Source organism: Nicotiana sylvestris, chromosome 4 (genome assembly GCF_000393655.2).
Source record: "Nicotiana sylvestris chromosome 4, ASM39365v2, whole genome shotgun sequence".
NCBI lineage: Eukaryota > Viridiplantae > Streptophyta > Magnoliopsida > Solanales > Solanaceae > Nicotiana > Nicotiana sylvestris.
Window position 1 is genome coordinate 13795845 of NC_091060.1, and position 13498 is coordinate 13809342.

A 13498-nucleotide genomic window follows, 5' to 3' on the forward strand; every position below is an offset into this window, starting at 1 on the left:
TTTATGCACCGGGCTTGCCTTTTATAGTATAACACTCTTGCGAAATTCCTAACTTCACCTCTGCTCGTATGCCCCTCACTAGGTCCTACTCGGTAGAGTGTAGAGACACGTATGAAATCAAGAGATGTCAAATTTAATCCACAAAAATTAACTTTAATATTTCCGAAAACTTTCCCATATCCTAAGAACATCTGATATTACAGTATATCCACGGACAACCGTTTGGCACAATAATTTAAAATTGGAATTTTTACATTTCTATACACTATATGAAACTATATTACCTTCCTTACTCAAGTTTTACTATAATTACATTTTATATATCCAATTACCATTTATGTACATTTTAAGGGAATTAATACGGATTCCCTTAAAATTCTCTGCTGCATGTGAAGCAGATTTAGCCCATGTTATCGGTTATTACATAAAGTGACACTTTTCATTATTAAAGTAACAATACGGCTTTAACAATACGATACATTAAAATTTAAGTAACAACTAAAACAAACATCATATTTAAAGTAACAATACGATACAATACAACATGTAACAACCATCCAAACATCGTATTTTAAGAAAAAATGTTTTTGAGTATGTTAGGCTCTAACGATGCAATTTCCATTAGATTAGGCAAGGTCAGCAATATATGAAGTATAGTTCTCTGTTACAGTCTTAGTAGCAAATAAATACGTAATAAAGCATATCCTACAGAGTGACCATTATCAGATGAATATAATGGAAAGGTATTGATAATGCCAAAATAATTCTTGGTCTCGCAGCTTGTCTCAACTCTCTTCTAATTGTGTCTATAAATGCTGGAAGGATTTCTATTAAACTAAAACACTCTCAAAAAAAAAATCTTAAAATTTCATAATCCATGTTTAAACAACCATTATACAATGTCCTAGATTAAATACACAGCAAGCCGGTCCCAAAGGCTCTTGTCACCAAAGGTAATCAAACATAAACCATCATCTTGGACGTTTAGTGCCAAGGGGAAAGGATACTCGCTGAGGAGTACCTTGAGGCACATCTGCCTTTTCATGAGAAACACTTGGAATTTGGGTTGGGGCTGGGTTGGGATCAGCACTTTCTTCATCCTCTTCCGTTTCTTCTGGTTGGCTAATTTGCTTCTTTGCAATAGCTAGCTGATAGTTTGGGTTGATCAATGTATCTTGTTCAGGAGGGAGTGATACTCCAGGCCCAGCAATTGATTTCGGCAATGGGATCTTGTTTCTGTTCCTAGCCAGCTCCAGTAGGACCTGATAAGCGAGACAAAATCATAATTTCTGAAATTCTGAAGAGTAAAAATTTGAGCGCAGAGGACAAGTGAGGTTTGCTCCAGTAGAAACTAGAAAGAGCACATCCATCCGAACCAAAAGATTGGGAGTTAGAGTTGCCAATGAAGCAAGGTCGGAAAGGGGCCACCATTGACTCCTAGGAAATGGGGTTTTTTTGGGGGGTGGCTGGGTTTGGTCTACCAAAAAAGAAAAAAAAGAAGGGAAAAAATACATATATGCACGGCAAAGTAAACATCCAATACCAAGTGCATGCTGGTTAATGATTAAATTAAAAATTTAATTCATCAAAAAAAGAGGTATCTATAAGTATTATGAGGCAGAAAGTGTCACAGATGGAAAACGAAGCTAGTTCTGTCAGATAGCAAGAGAAGTCGGGCATAGTACTTCTAGTCGCTTGTGGAATAGAGTCAATAAGAATGAAAATAAAATATTAATTCATAATTCATAGCTGAAAATGTTTTTACATAAGAAGTATTTAACCAAATGTCTCTCTACTCTGCAATGGAAGGAGTCATATCCAGTAAGTCCTACTCAACTAAATAGCTAAGAACAAGGTAGGTGCGAAAGAAATAATACCTAAAATATGTAACTTGATTTTTGGAGGTCCTTTGGTTTATAATAGCTAATGGTCTAACTTCCTTTAACTGGAGTATTCTACAAGTATTCAGTTTGATTTGTTCAAATCGTCGTCGTTTATTTGGTAGTCTATGCAGCCTTCTTTTGGTGATTATTCTAGGAAATTCTCTACGCGGGATTAAATGTTATTTTACTACTTTTCTTGTTATCTTTTAACCAATATCCTGATAATACTATGAATGCTAAAAAGGTTAGCCAGCTAAGCATCACAAAAATGATCCAGAAAAGCAAAACTTTTCAGACCTCGAATTGCCAGAACCCATTCACCCCTAAAATTATTGCAGAAATTTCAGCATCTTCTGCTCTTCATATAACTGAAAATTTTCCACACAACTAACCCAATATTCAGCCACCAATTGCTCCTCATCAACTCCTGAAAGCCACGGTAATTAACCACATACAATCGCACCAAATTATGACCTAGAAATATAGGTTGTAATTGTTGATATTTTTTCATCTCTCCAGTGAAATCTCTTTTTTGTTTTGGGTCTCCAGTGATATCTCCATGTTTCACAAAGGAACCATATTTACTGCAAGCTTATCATTTTAGCCACTATATAATACTTCGTTTCGGTGTCTCGTTTTTACTTTTCCTTCCTAGATAAGAAAAGGCTAAATATTATCAATTTCACCACACACTTAAGAGGTCTCTAAGAAAGGTACGAATCTTACGCCTCGGAATAATGAATTATCAGCACAACAAGAAGGATCTGATAAGATTTAGTACCTCCCGCGGCGGGGGTTGTGAGAAGCTGAAATTAACTTTCGACTGAATGGCAAGCTTGATATCATCAGAGTCAATGGCAGCTTTCCCTGCATGCTCTGAGTAGACCTGAGCATCTGAGAGTACATCAACAACATACCGATACCACAATTCTAAGAATTGATGAACAACTCGAGGCTCAAAATCATCAACACCCATTGATTTTAGCAACGTTTTCACAATCTTTGCATCCCTTGGCAAGTCCTCTTCCCCGCCTTCAGCCATTTCTTTGAAGGCTCAACCTTACATAGAGCCAAAATTCACCTTCAGAGTCGTTTCCTACACGTCAGTAATGCCTCTTTAGTGCTAACAAAGAATAGCAGAAACAACATATCCCTATTGTAGATTCAGGAATCAAGCTCACAACTGGCCCAAAAATGTGCTACTAATCATCAAATACCAAAAAGCTTGATCAAGCAATAAAAAGAAGAGCAAAACCACTTATTTTAGTTATTAGTATACCTGGAAAAGAACCAGCACCTGCTATAAAATCCAGTCTACTATTTTTTTTTATAAGTAAGAGAATTCTATACAACAAACCGATCAGTTTGGGATTGAAGCATTATTGTTGATAGAGTATTTCATATACACCTGCTAAAGTAAGCACTAAATTAGGTTTACTAAAAAATTACAACTCTTCGTTTTATGCTCGACCGGATACGTCTGACCACGAAGGATTAGACAAAATGCTCACAATTCAAGGGGTACAAAATGCTCAAACTTGAAAGCAAAACTTTTACAACCATTTCTCTTTTCTTATTTGCGTATATACTTTAGACTGAACAGAAGAGATTGCAGCAAAAGAGACTAGGTTTCTCTTTAATGAAAGAGAAATGGAAAGAGAGAGTGTGAGCGTGTATGTGTGTCGCCGGTGGAAAGGGAACTCACCGGAGAAGTCGCCGACGGTGCTGGGATAGCCGGAAGAGGGCAACGACTTGAGCGAACTGGAAGAGATTTCGATTTGGGGATTCGGAAAATACTACTCCTACTAGTTTTGAGTTTTGACGGGTTGGAGAAATTTGAGACCCTTTTTTTTATTTGACCCGATTTATCAAACTCGTTAATTGGATTTAAAATTTACAGAAAAAGAAGATAATTTTGAAATTTTTCAATCATAAACATGCAATAACATTTATATATATATATCATATCAATAAGAATAAAATAATAAATTTAAAGTTAAATTATTTTTGCGACATATTATTATGGTGGAAATGACGTCAGGTAGCCACTTTTGAGTATGCTATTTAAAATATATTTATAATTTACAATGTATTTAAAGATTAGCCAATTCGTTCAAACTTCAGAACGACGTATCATAATGTTCGAAAATTATATCCAGATATTCGAAACCAATGTCCTGAATTTTAAATTAACAGTTCAGAAATTCGGGACACTTAGTCCTGGATTTCAAATTAACAGCTTAAAAATTTAGGACATTAAGTCCTGAAATTCAAATTGGCAGCTCAAAAATCTAGAATACTTAGTAACGAAGTTTCGATAAATTGACTAATCTTTAAATACATTGTAAATTATAAATATATTTTAAATAGGAGGCTTAAAAGTGGCTACCGGTGCACTTCACCCATTAATATGTGCTAACGAATGAATTCTTATTTTTACTATTCAACTAGGACTCATGCCTCTAGGCTCCAGCTAATGGAGGAAAAAAAAGCTGTCATTAAGAATTTATTTAGAAAATGGAGTCAAGTTTTTTCAATTTGACTACCTTAATCTGTAATGGGAGAGGTTTCCCAGAGCAATTGGATTTTAGCGCTTAGAAAGGAAGTCTATCAACAGTCATTTTAACAATTCAGCGTCTAAAGCCAGAACTTTTTCTCACTATTTTAAGCCAGAACACTTGAAAAACTCTTGATCCATGCGAAACTTGGAATTTAGGTGTAAATACATTGCTGATATCCATCAAATATGACATGCTTTATGTTTTAAAGAACAATTATGGTAAATGATTTTGGTACGAGGGATAAGGGATAATTAATCCCGGGATTAAATTTGAAATGAGATTAACCCACGTTTGGTTGGGATGAAATCATGGTATAACTAATTCCGGGATTGTAGTATTTTTTTTTATCCCCATGGGAAGGTAAGATAACTAATCCCGGAATAACTAATCATGAGATAACTTGCTTGCTTCCCAACCAAACGACCCCTAAGTTCCTTCACGATGCTCATCTCTTTTTCTCTTGGACAGTACAGTGTGAGACAACTATGAGTACTACAATCATACACAAAGCACAAGTGAAGCAGCACAGAAATGAAGCAACTTCACAGAGTATTGCAGAAATGAGATGCACTTCATATATTCATTTCCTGTAAAGCTAAGTGTAATTTGCAACAATTGGGGTGGCAATAATATTATAAGAATTTGTTCAAGTTCAAAATTCTCTTTTTCTCAACATTTAATATATAATTCCCTAATTTAAATGAGATCTAACATTTCCTAGCGATGAATTCACATGTGAATATATCATCCAAGGTCGATAAAGACTTCCCAGCACCCAAGACTGGAACGATATTTAAAATAGGCTCAGCATTTACTTTAACTCTTTGACTCATCTGAGCAAATTCATTATAAACATCAGTGAAGATTTGAGACAATGTTCCATGAGGGATATTAAGGCTACTTGCGAAGTAGAGCCTGAAATTCTGCAAAAGGAGAGACCTGTGTCAGAGGACTAGAATACTTTATCAGGGACGAGGGAAGGGGTCTAGAAAAGGGCAAACTGTAAAAGAAAGATCTTCATCTTCTGAAAATTTGTGAAATCAAAATGTTGGGTCGGGGAAAGAAACTTACCATTACGTCGTCCCAAGAGAAATTATTCTCCAAAAGGACTTTATCAAGACGATAAATACAAAATCTTGCGATCATTATGACTTGTTCCTTTTCAACAGGACCTTTGGACTTGACACTGGCATGACCTGCAACATTGGCCAGGGAGCAGATTTTTCCTGCAAGCTCTTCAGTAACTGAAAGAATTGCTGTGCATACTTTCCCATAAGCAACACATTTCTGAAGGCAAAAGTCATGCCACGTTTCATACTCAAAGCCCCAATAACCTTGTCCTGTGGATTGATACTGCATGGCATGGTCACTTGGAGCCGACATATACTCCCCAGTGTAAAGCATGGGCTTCACTTCAACCAGTGCTCTACATAGAGGAACTGTACTCAATAAAATGTTTGACGAGAAACATAGACAAATAACAGGTCATTTTGTTCTCGGGTCATACTAACTGGAAGAAAGACAACCACCATAATAAGAAGCACAAATACAGGAAATAAAACAGTTATAGCAGATACCCGACTACTTCACAGCTAACTATCCGCATCACAGTTCTTGGAAGCGCAAACATTAGAGTGTCATTTTATACTATGGTCAATGGAGCATCCCAAACACAGATTACCTTTTTGGCAGATCAGGAACAAGAATATATAGGAAAATTGGATCTAGGACTTTGGACTTCTTTGCGCCCTCAGCATGGAGCGACTTCATTTGATTAAGAAGTGCTTCTGCCTTGTTCTGAACAACAACTCTTTCTGATGTTTCTATGGATGCTGAACAATATATGACAAAGACTATGGCTGATGTAGATATTGAACAATTAAAGCTTCTAGCCACAGCTTCACTGTTTTCCAGTGCCTGTTCAAGTTCAGCAACTGGACCTCCTTCACAGAGCACCATTGTTGCTGGGTCAAGCCCCAGCTGTCCTGCCATGTGTAGGATGTCATTGTGCAATGTAGCCTACAACATAATGATGTGGTAAATGAATCAGAAGCTTGATAATTCTCCTGAGTCTTGATAGCAATTGAAACTAGAGATATCTAGTTAACTATATGCTTTATATCCAAGTAAGAAGCAAGACAGATTTAAAAATGATAACCATGTTGCCCAGGAATGACATGAATGGTATAGTACTTGAAAGATCAGTACCTGGCTGTATGGACCAATACAACTAGGGGCCCAGCAAGAAATGCTTTGTACATGCAAGACCTTTTTAGTAGGATCATTTGCCACTAAAACTTCAATATATGCCCTCCCTAAACCAACTAGCAATAGAGGGAGCTCAATGGTAGACCGTGATGGTACACCAAAACGACACTTCTCCTGAGTAATATATCTGACATAGGTTTCATTTGCCACTGCAAACTCATCCATATCGGCAATATAAAGATGGATATATAGTACATTTTCCCAAGAGGAACCATTTTCCACGAGTAGAGCTTCAATTCTCATTAAAACAACCTCCAGATCCTCCCGCAAATCTGGCAATCACAAGGCTAAAAGCATTGGAAACTAAAAAGATACAGAGGAGACATGAGAGGAACTAGATCAGAGAGAGAATTCAACATATAGCACAATACCAGATATGATCCACCTACAACATAAACCTTCTATACAGTAACTCGATGTTTTTACCTGCTGAATTTTTACACGAATCTTGGAGCCAGCAAGAAATAGAAAAGATATCATCCTTCTTTGTTTTTGAAAATTTGAGCTCCTCCTTACTGACATCTGGTCGCTTAGAGCTTACAGCAACAAATCCGCCAACAGCTTCACCATCTTGTTGGGCATCTCCATGCACTTCAAATACTTTATCCACGTTCTCCTGGAAGACATTGCTGCCTTCATCAATGGCATTTGAAGATATTGACTCTACCTTCCTTTCGAGATGGAATGCCAGGGGATGGACGATGCCAACAGGGGCTATGGCATCTGAAGAATGCAAGACGATTTGAAATTCATCCAGCAGAATCCGCGCATTCTGCGAGAGTAAAAAATAAGACATGTGATAAACAAGAAACGTAACTAACACTAGATCCATATTCTCCGACTCTCTGCCACATCATTTTTACTTCACTTGATTTTTGAAGTTCAAATTGAGCTTTGCTCAGCCATTTCTTGGACTGCGCAATGCAATTTTGCCCACCAAAACTAAAATGAATAATAAATCCCCACAAAAAATACATAACTAGATGCATAAATTATGTACAATCACACTATCAATATTCAGTTTGACTTATGAAATGAAACCTAAACAAAAATCATGGAACAGATGAAGTAGAATGTTCCCCAAAGCACTGATAATACTATATCACAGAATTAGTAATAAAGCTAGCTTCTCTTTGAGAACATATAGTGCAACCATATGCTTCCTGCCAAGGACCATCCAGAGAGAGAGAGAGAGAGAGAGAAAGAGAGATGAAATACTTGCTTTAAACAGAGGGCAATCAAGGGTTAATGATTCATATTCTCCACCTTCACCACAGACATTTATTCCATATAACCTGCCAAAAACAGACATAAAAATGCGGAAAATTGAAGTAAACTAATGCCCAAATTTTTGCTAACTGTATCATACTCTTTTAGCTTGTGGAGATGGGACTCCAGATATACTAGCTCTTTTCCCAAGTGTTTTGAGGGGTCCAATCCAATAGCAGCAACCTAAAAGATTCAAAAGTACAGCAAGTAAACAAAGAGAAAAAACATCACTAATCATCCAGCTTACAAGAAGTTGAGAGACACGTCTATCCTAAGGTGCATTTATAAGGAAGAGAACACTTAAACAATAGCAAGCAGCCACTTGTGCCACACACAATGCCCTACAGCTGAAAAGAACTTTTGGCTCTGTCATCTCTGTCACTGAAAAGATCATTAGTTTTTTTTTAATATCTAATATGGAGTTATGAGCATGTAAACCAATTGATTTCGCAGAGATCTGACACTTCTGAAAGATGAATGCTTTCTTAAATTATATACCTATGCTCCGCGAATGTCAAATATCATATTTCTGAATTGGAATATGATAGAAACATAAAATTCAACTCACTTCTGGGAAATAATCGAAATTCAAAGAATTAGTATCTCCAGTTTCTAGCTAAGATTCTGGAGCAAAGAAAATGGATTTATTGCACATCTGTTTGTAAGAATGGGGAAAAGGTGAATTTCAGGTTTTAGAGGTGATATTTTGTGCATAACACAAGATAAATATATATGCGTTCTCATATACATGCACTGACTGGGTCGTGTACCTCGTCAAGAAAACTCTAAAGAACAAGATAAACTTTAATAAGCGAATCAAAATACAACTTCAGCTAGCAAGTAGTGTAACAGCAGCTTACTCAGCATCTTTAGTTTCTTTCTTCCATAGATATTAATTTTATGAAAAAGTAAGAGTTTTTTTCTACTCTTTGTCCTACAATAAACCTTCAAGCTAAATCTGTTTGGTTAACAAGAACAAGTCTCCACGTTTTCTCATTCTATATATAAATGAGATTTTGATGGCATTGTTAATCCCAAATTTAGGTGGTTCCCTCAAATCTCAAGCCATCCACTGATTACTCTGTTCCTCAAGAAAAAGGTAGAGTGAGTGAGTGACAGAGAGAACTCCATCCCAAGAGATGCAATCATAAACCCCCAGAAGTATAATAATTACATGAGAAATCTCAAATAAAGAGCTTAGAGATCCCTACCTTCACTAGTATTGCAATAATTCCACTTCTTATCTGCCGGGCGTGGGGGGGACAAAAAGAAAAGAAGAGAACTTCAGCTCAAACTTGGAACTGCAATGAATTTCTATATTTCTAGTTCTATCACAAATTTACCATTTCCTGTAGAAGAAATGATTGGTCTTGCTTCCATAGGTATGCCAAAGAAACAAGCCCTAACCTTGAACATACACTTTCCACTCGTAATCTCTGGTAGTCAGATGCAATTGCACCAGAAGATACTGCAGCAACAGATGGTATCTGTCTTTTTACCTCATTCAACAGTATAAACATATCTTCAACTTCATCACCAGGAGTCATACTGTAGCTTAGGTCATGATGCCTGTGAAATCAAACCAGAAAAGTTACAAATAAATATTAAGCTGTAGGTATGTTAGCTTCTTTCAACATCTATATCTTATTCAAGTTAACAATTACATTGCTAACAGCTTACAGAGATTATTCAGGCAGCAGTATTAGAAAAACAATTATTTGCCCATTCTATCTGCCTCTTTAAATAGAATAAAGCAAACCAAAACTAAGATAATTTCACATCTCCATTCTTTTGACAAGATATAAACTTCAACTGCCCAGTTCTTATAAGTATACCCAAGTAATAGATTTTTCCAAATTAGGCAGTTGGTTGCAAAAAAGATTTCCTGCAAAAGGGCTTGCCTTGTGGATCCTTGAATTCGCCTCCGGAATAATGGGAGTCCCATGCATTTTGCATAGCTAACAACTATCTGGTGCCCAACCTGCAGATAAAGTTAGCAAACATTCTAAATGAAATGGTATCAAGGAGAGGAGAAGAATATCTAATTCCATTCTTAGTTAACAAAACTTATAATCACAATTCTATTAATTAATAAAAGAAAGAGAAGAAATAGATATTAAGAAGTGGATCAACCATACTCATTATTAATTAACTTCTCCTGCAATCTAAACAATCAATTAACTATGCCTCAATATGAAATTAGCTCGGACTTGGTCATATGAATCCTCTGTATCCACTTAGTTGTATTCAGGTCTCTGTTGTACCAATACTAAATAATGTGTCTTTTATGCAAATTAAGTTATCTCTAAGTCTCATATTTATCCTTATAAGCACATAAACACTAACAAGAATAAAAGGAATACTAATAAACACAAAACATATGAGACTTAGAGATTCCTTAATTTGCAAGAAGGAAGGGGGGCTGGTCATTAGGAACCTAAGAATTCAGAACCACAGCTTAATGATGAAATGGCTCTGGAGATTTGCTTCAAGTGAACACTCACTGTGGAAAGATGTCATTAGAGTGAAGTATGGAATGGAAAGCAATTGGACTACCAACTCTACAACCAGTCCTTATGGTATCAGTCTATGGAGATCAATCAGGAACTTGTGGCCAAAGTTCAGAAACAAATCTAGATTCAAGGTGGCCAATGAAATGAAAACTTCTTTCTGGGATGACACCTGGCTAGGCCAATGTCCTTTGAAACAGACTTTCCCAGAAATTTATAGTCTGAACCAGCAACAAGGAGCAACTGTGGGAGATGTATGGTCAAACCAAGGATGGAACCGTAGCTATAGAAGATTATTCAATGACTGGGAGATCGTCAGGCTAACAGAATTCTACAACACCTTGGATCAATTCAAAGGGACATCCCCTGAAGATTGTATGTTCTGGCAAAGGGATAAGCAAGGTAAATTCTCAGTCAAGTCTGCCTATAAGTAATACAACACCTCTAATAATCAGATTGGAAGTTAGCCTTGGAAACTAATTTGGAAAGTTAAAATTCCATACAAAGTTGCTTGCTTCATGTGGTTGCTAGCCAGAAAAGCAGTCTCAACTCTTAACTCAGGATAATCTTATCAAGAGGGGCTTCCACCTATGCTCCAGATGCTACCTATGTGGAGAAGAGGCAGAGACAATCAACCATCTTTTTTTGCACGGCAGGATAACAGAACAAATTTGGACGATTTTCATTAACTTGAAAGGAATCATGTGGGTAATGCCAAGAAGTATTATTGAACTTCTAGAATGCTAGAATAGACTCGGCAGCTCCCCTAATCAGAAAGAGAGATGGAAGATTGTCTCAGCTTGCATTTGGTGGATTGTTTGAAAAGAGAGAAACCAAAGATGTTTTGAAGATAGACATAGTACAATCCAGAGGATGAAAATGCATCGTTTAGCTTTTTTTTATTTTTGGTGTAAGCAAGAGTATATGGAAGATCTAGAATCTTTTGTTGATTGTTTTAGGATCCTTGTAAGGACTTGAGAATCTTCCTGTACCACCCTTTGTAATTATGGTTAATTATACCTGTTTTGATACAGTTAATATATATGCAACAAATGTTACCATATCAAAAAAAATAATTAAACACAAAACATAATGTAAGTGTAACATCAACTAACTCTTAATCCCAACTATTGGATCCCCCATATGGATAAATGGCTTATGCTGCATTCTGTTTCTAGCTAAGTCTGCACTGACTCTCAGAGATATTAGGTCCTTTGAAATAACTTACCGCCATATGTTTTTGGGTCTATGTCATTCCTTTTAGCGCCTTTAATCATCACATTGTCACACCTACTAACCGCTGCATCTTTAATCATCACAGTATCCCCTAGGTCATACCCCTTGTACTGTCTATGAGATGTGATTATTTACTTCTTGAATCTTATACAACCGCATATACGCCTTAATATCTGAACTTTTACGGCATTTCCTCTCGTGTAGGTGTTGCCCTTACAATCCCAACATTCAAAGCATTGCTGCTCTCACAGCTATTTTATCAGTGTCAAGATATTTTCTTGGGATAAAAATTAAGTAGAGAAAGTTGCTTCTTTTTTAATTAGAATCTCCAAGCAACAAACGAGATCTCCCTCAATCACAAGCAAAAAAAAAAAGAAAAAAGAAAAGGAAAACAAGTTCAACCACTTCAAGAAATTAGCAGCCTATAACTACCCAAAAGATCCAAATATATGGTTTATAAAGCTATAATCAGATTGAGTTTTGCAAGTTAAGGCTGTTTCCCTTAAGCGTCGGTGCCTTTTTCACATACATTTAAAATGAATTTCTCTACTTCAACACCTCTTCAATAAGAAAAGTCAAGCTATGAGAAATCCTCTCTATATTATGCATAGAGAGAATTCACATAATGGACTTCAAGTACTCCCGCTATCCCAATTTATGTAATACTCTTTTCTTTTTTAGTTTGTCCAAAAAGAATGATACTTTTCCATATTTAGAAATAATTTAACTTTAAACTTCTCATTTTACCCTTAATGAAATTGATTTATGGCGTCACAAATATGTGGCTTATTTTACCACAAGTTTCAAAAGTATTTATCTCTATCTTAAACTTTGTGCCTGGTCAAACACCGCCACATAAATTGGAACGAGGGAGTATTACTTTTCTTTTTAACTTGTCCCAAAAAGAATGACACATTTTTGTATTAAAAATAATGTAACTAAAAACTTTTTATTTTATCCTTAATGAGAGCCACAAGTTTCAAAAGTCACTCTCTTCTTTAAACTCTGTGCTCAGTAAACAAACTCATATAAATTGTGCTCGGTCAAACAACATCACATAACTTGGAAGGAGGGAGTAATAGAACGTGTTGATTGACTGAGAATTACAAAGCTAACCGCATTATCGCTATGTAACAAAGAGAAGAAGAAACAGAAGCTCACAGTTTGATACATGTAGCTATCAAGCTCATCGGTTGCATCATCCGCGGGAATCAAATTAGCCAACGCAACAATCTGAAAGATTACCACAATAATAATAAATGTGAAAAGCATGTAAATTTAACAAACACAAAGGTAAAGAGACAAAAATTGAGTACCTCGTGACCATAATGAATGCATTTCATCATGGCAAAGCAACTGTCTTTGCCGCCACTGACTAAAGCCACGACTTTCATATTGTTTACCGGAGACGAGAAGTGGCGCTGTTTCCGACCTGTCGCCGAGAAATGATAGCGCCGGCGAAGTAGGGTTTTTGAAATAACGGTGATTGTACGCTGTTTGTTTGTCTTTGTTTGACTTCAGTACTGAGGTCATATACGTGGATATTTTTGGGTTCTGTGATTCGTACGTTTTGTTGGGCTCTTGCCATTTTTGCAAGGATTGAAGACAGTGTAATTAATTTTTACCCAATGAAAATAAAGTTACCATTAATTTTCCTTTTTCCACATAAAAGTTAACAAAACTTGAATTAAAATAGTTCAAGTTAATTAAATCTCAATTATCGTTAAGTAAAGTCTGATACTATATGTTTAGAGGGGAAGAGGCTTACCTA

The 13498-nt window shown here is 36.2% G+C and overlaps 2 protein-coding genes across 2 annotated transcripts; both read right to left on the reverse strand.

Moving 5' to 3' along the window:
• Positions 1-727: 727 nt before the first annotated feature.
• LOC104218638 (transcription initiation factor TFIID subunit 9) lies at positions 728-3766 on the reverse strand. Its single transcript, XM_009769177.2, has 3 exons — positions 3589-3766; positions 2665-2979; positions 728-1262 (listed from the first exon to the last, which is right to left on the reverse strand). Exons 2-3 carry the CDS (start codon positions 2923-2925, stop codon positions 972-974), a joined length of 552 nt encoding a protein of 183 aa, XP_009767479.1. The 5' UTR covers positions 2926-2979; positions 3589-3766; the 3' UTR covers positions 728-971.
• A 1230-nt stretch (positions 3767-4996) lies between these two features.
• On the reverse strand, positions 4997-13302 carry LOC104218637 (diphthine--ammonia ligase). Its single transcript, XM_009769176.2, has 12 exons — positions 13044-13302; positions 12889-12960; positions 9883-9962; positions 9325-9550; positions 9193-9225; positions 8082-8164; positions 7935-8007; positions 7139-7484; positions 6653-6984; positions 6126-6463; positions 5516-5870; positions 4997-5367 (listed from the first exon to the last, which is right to left on the reverse strand). Exons 1-12 carry the CDS (start codon positions 13119-13121, stop codon positions 5152-5154), a joined length of 2232 nt encoding a protein of 743 aa, XP_009767478.1. The 5' UTR covers positions 13122-13302; the 3' UTR covers positions 4997-5151.
• Positions 13303-13498: the final 196 nt, after the last annotated feature.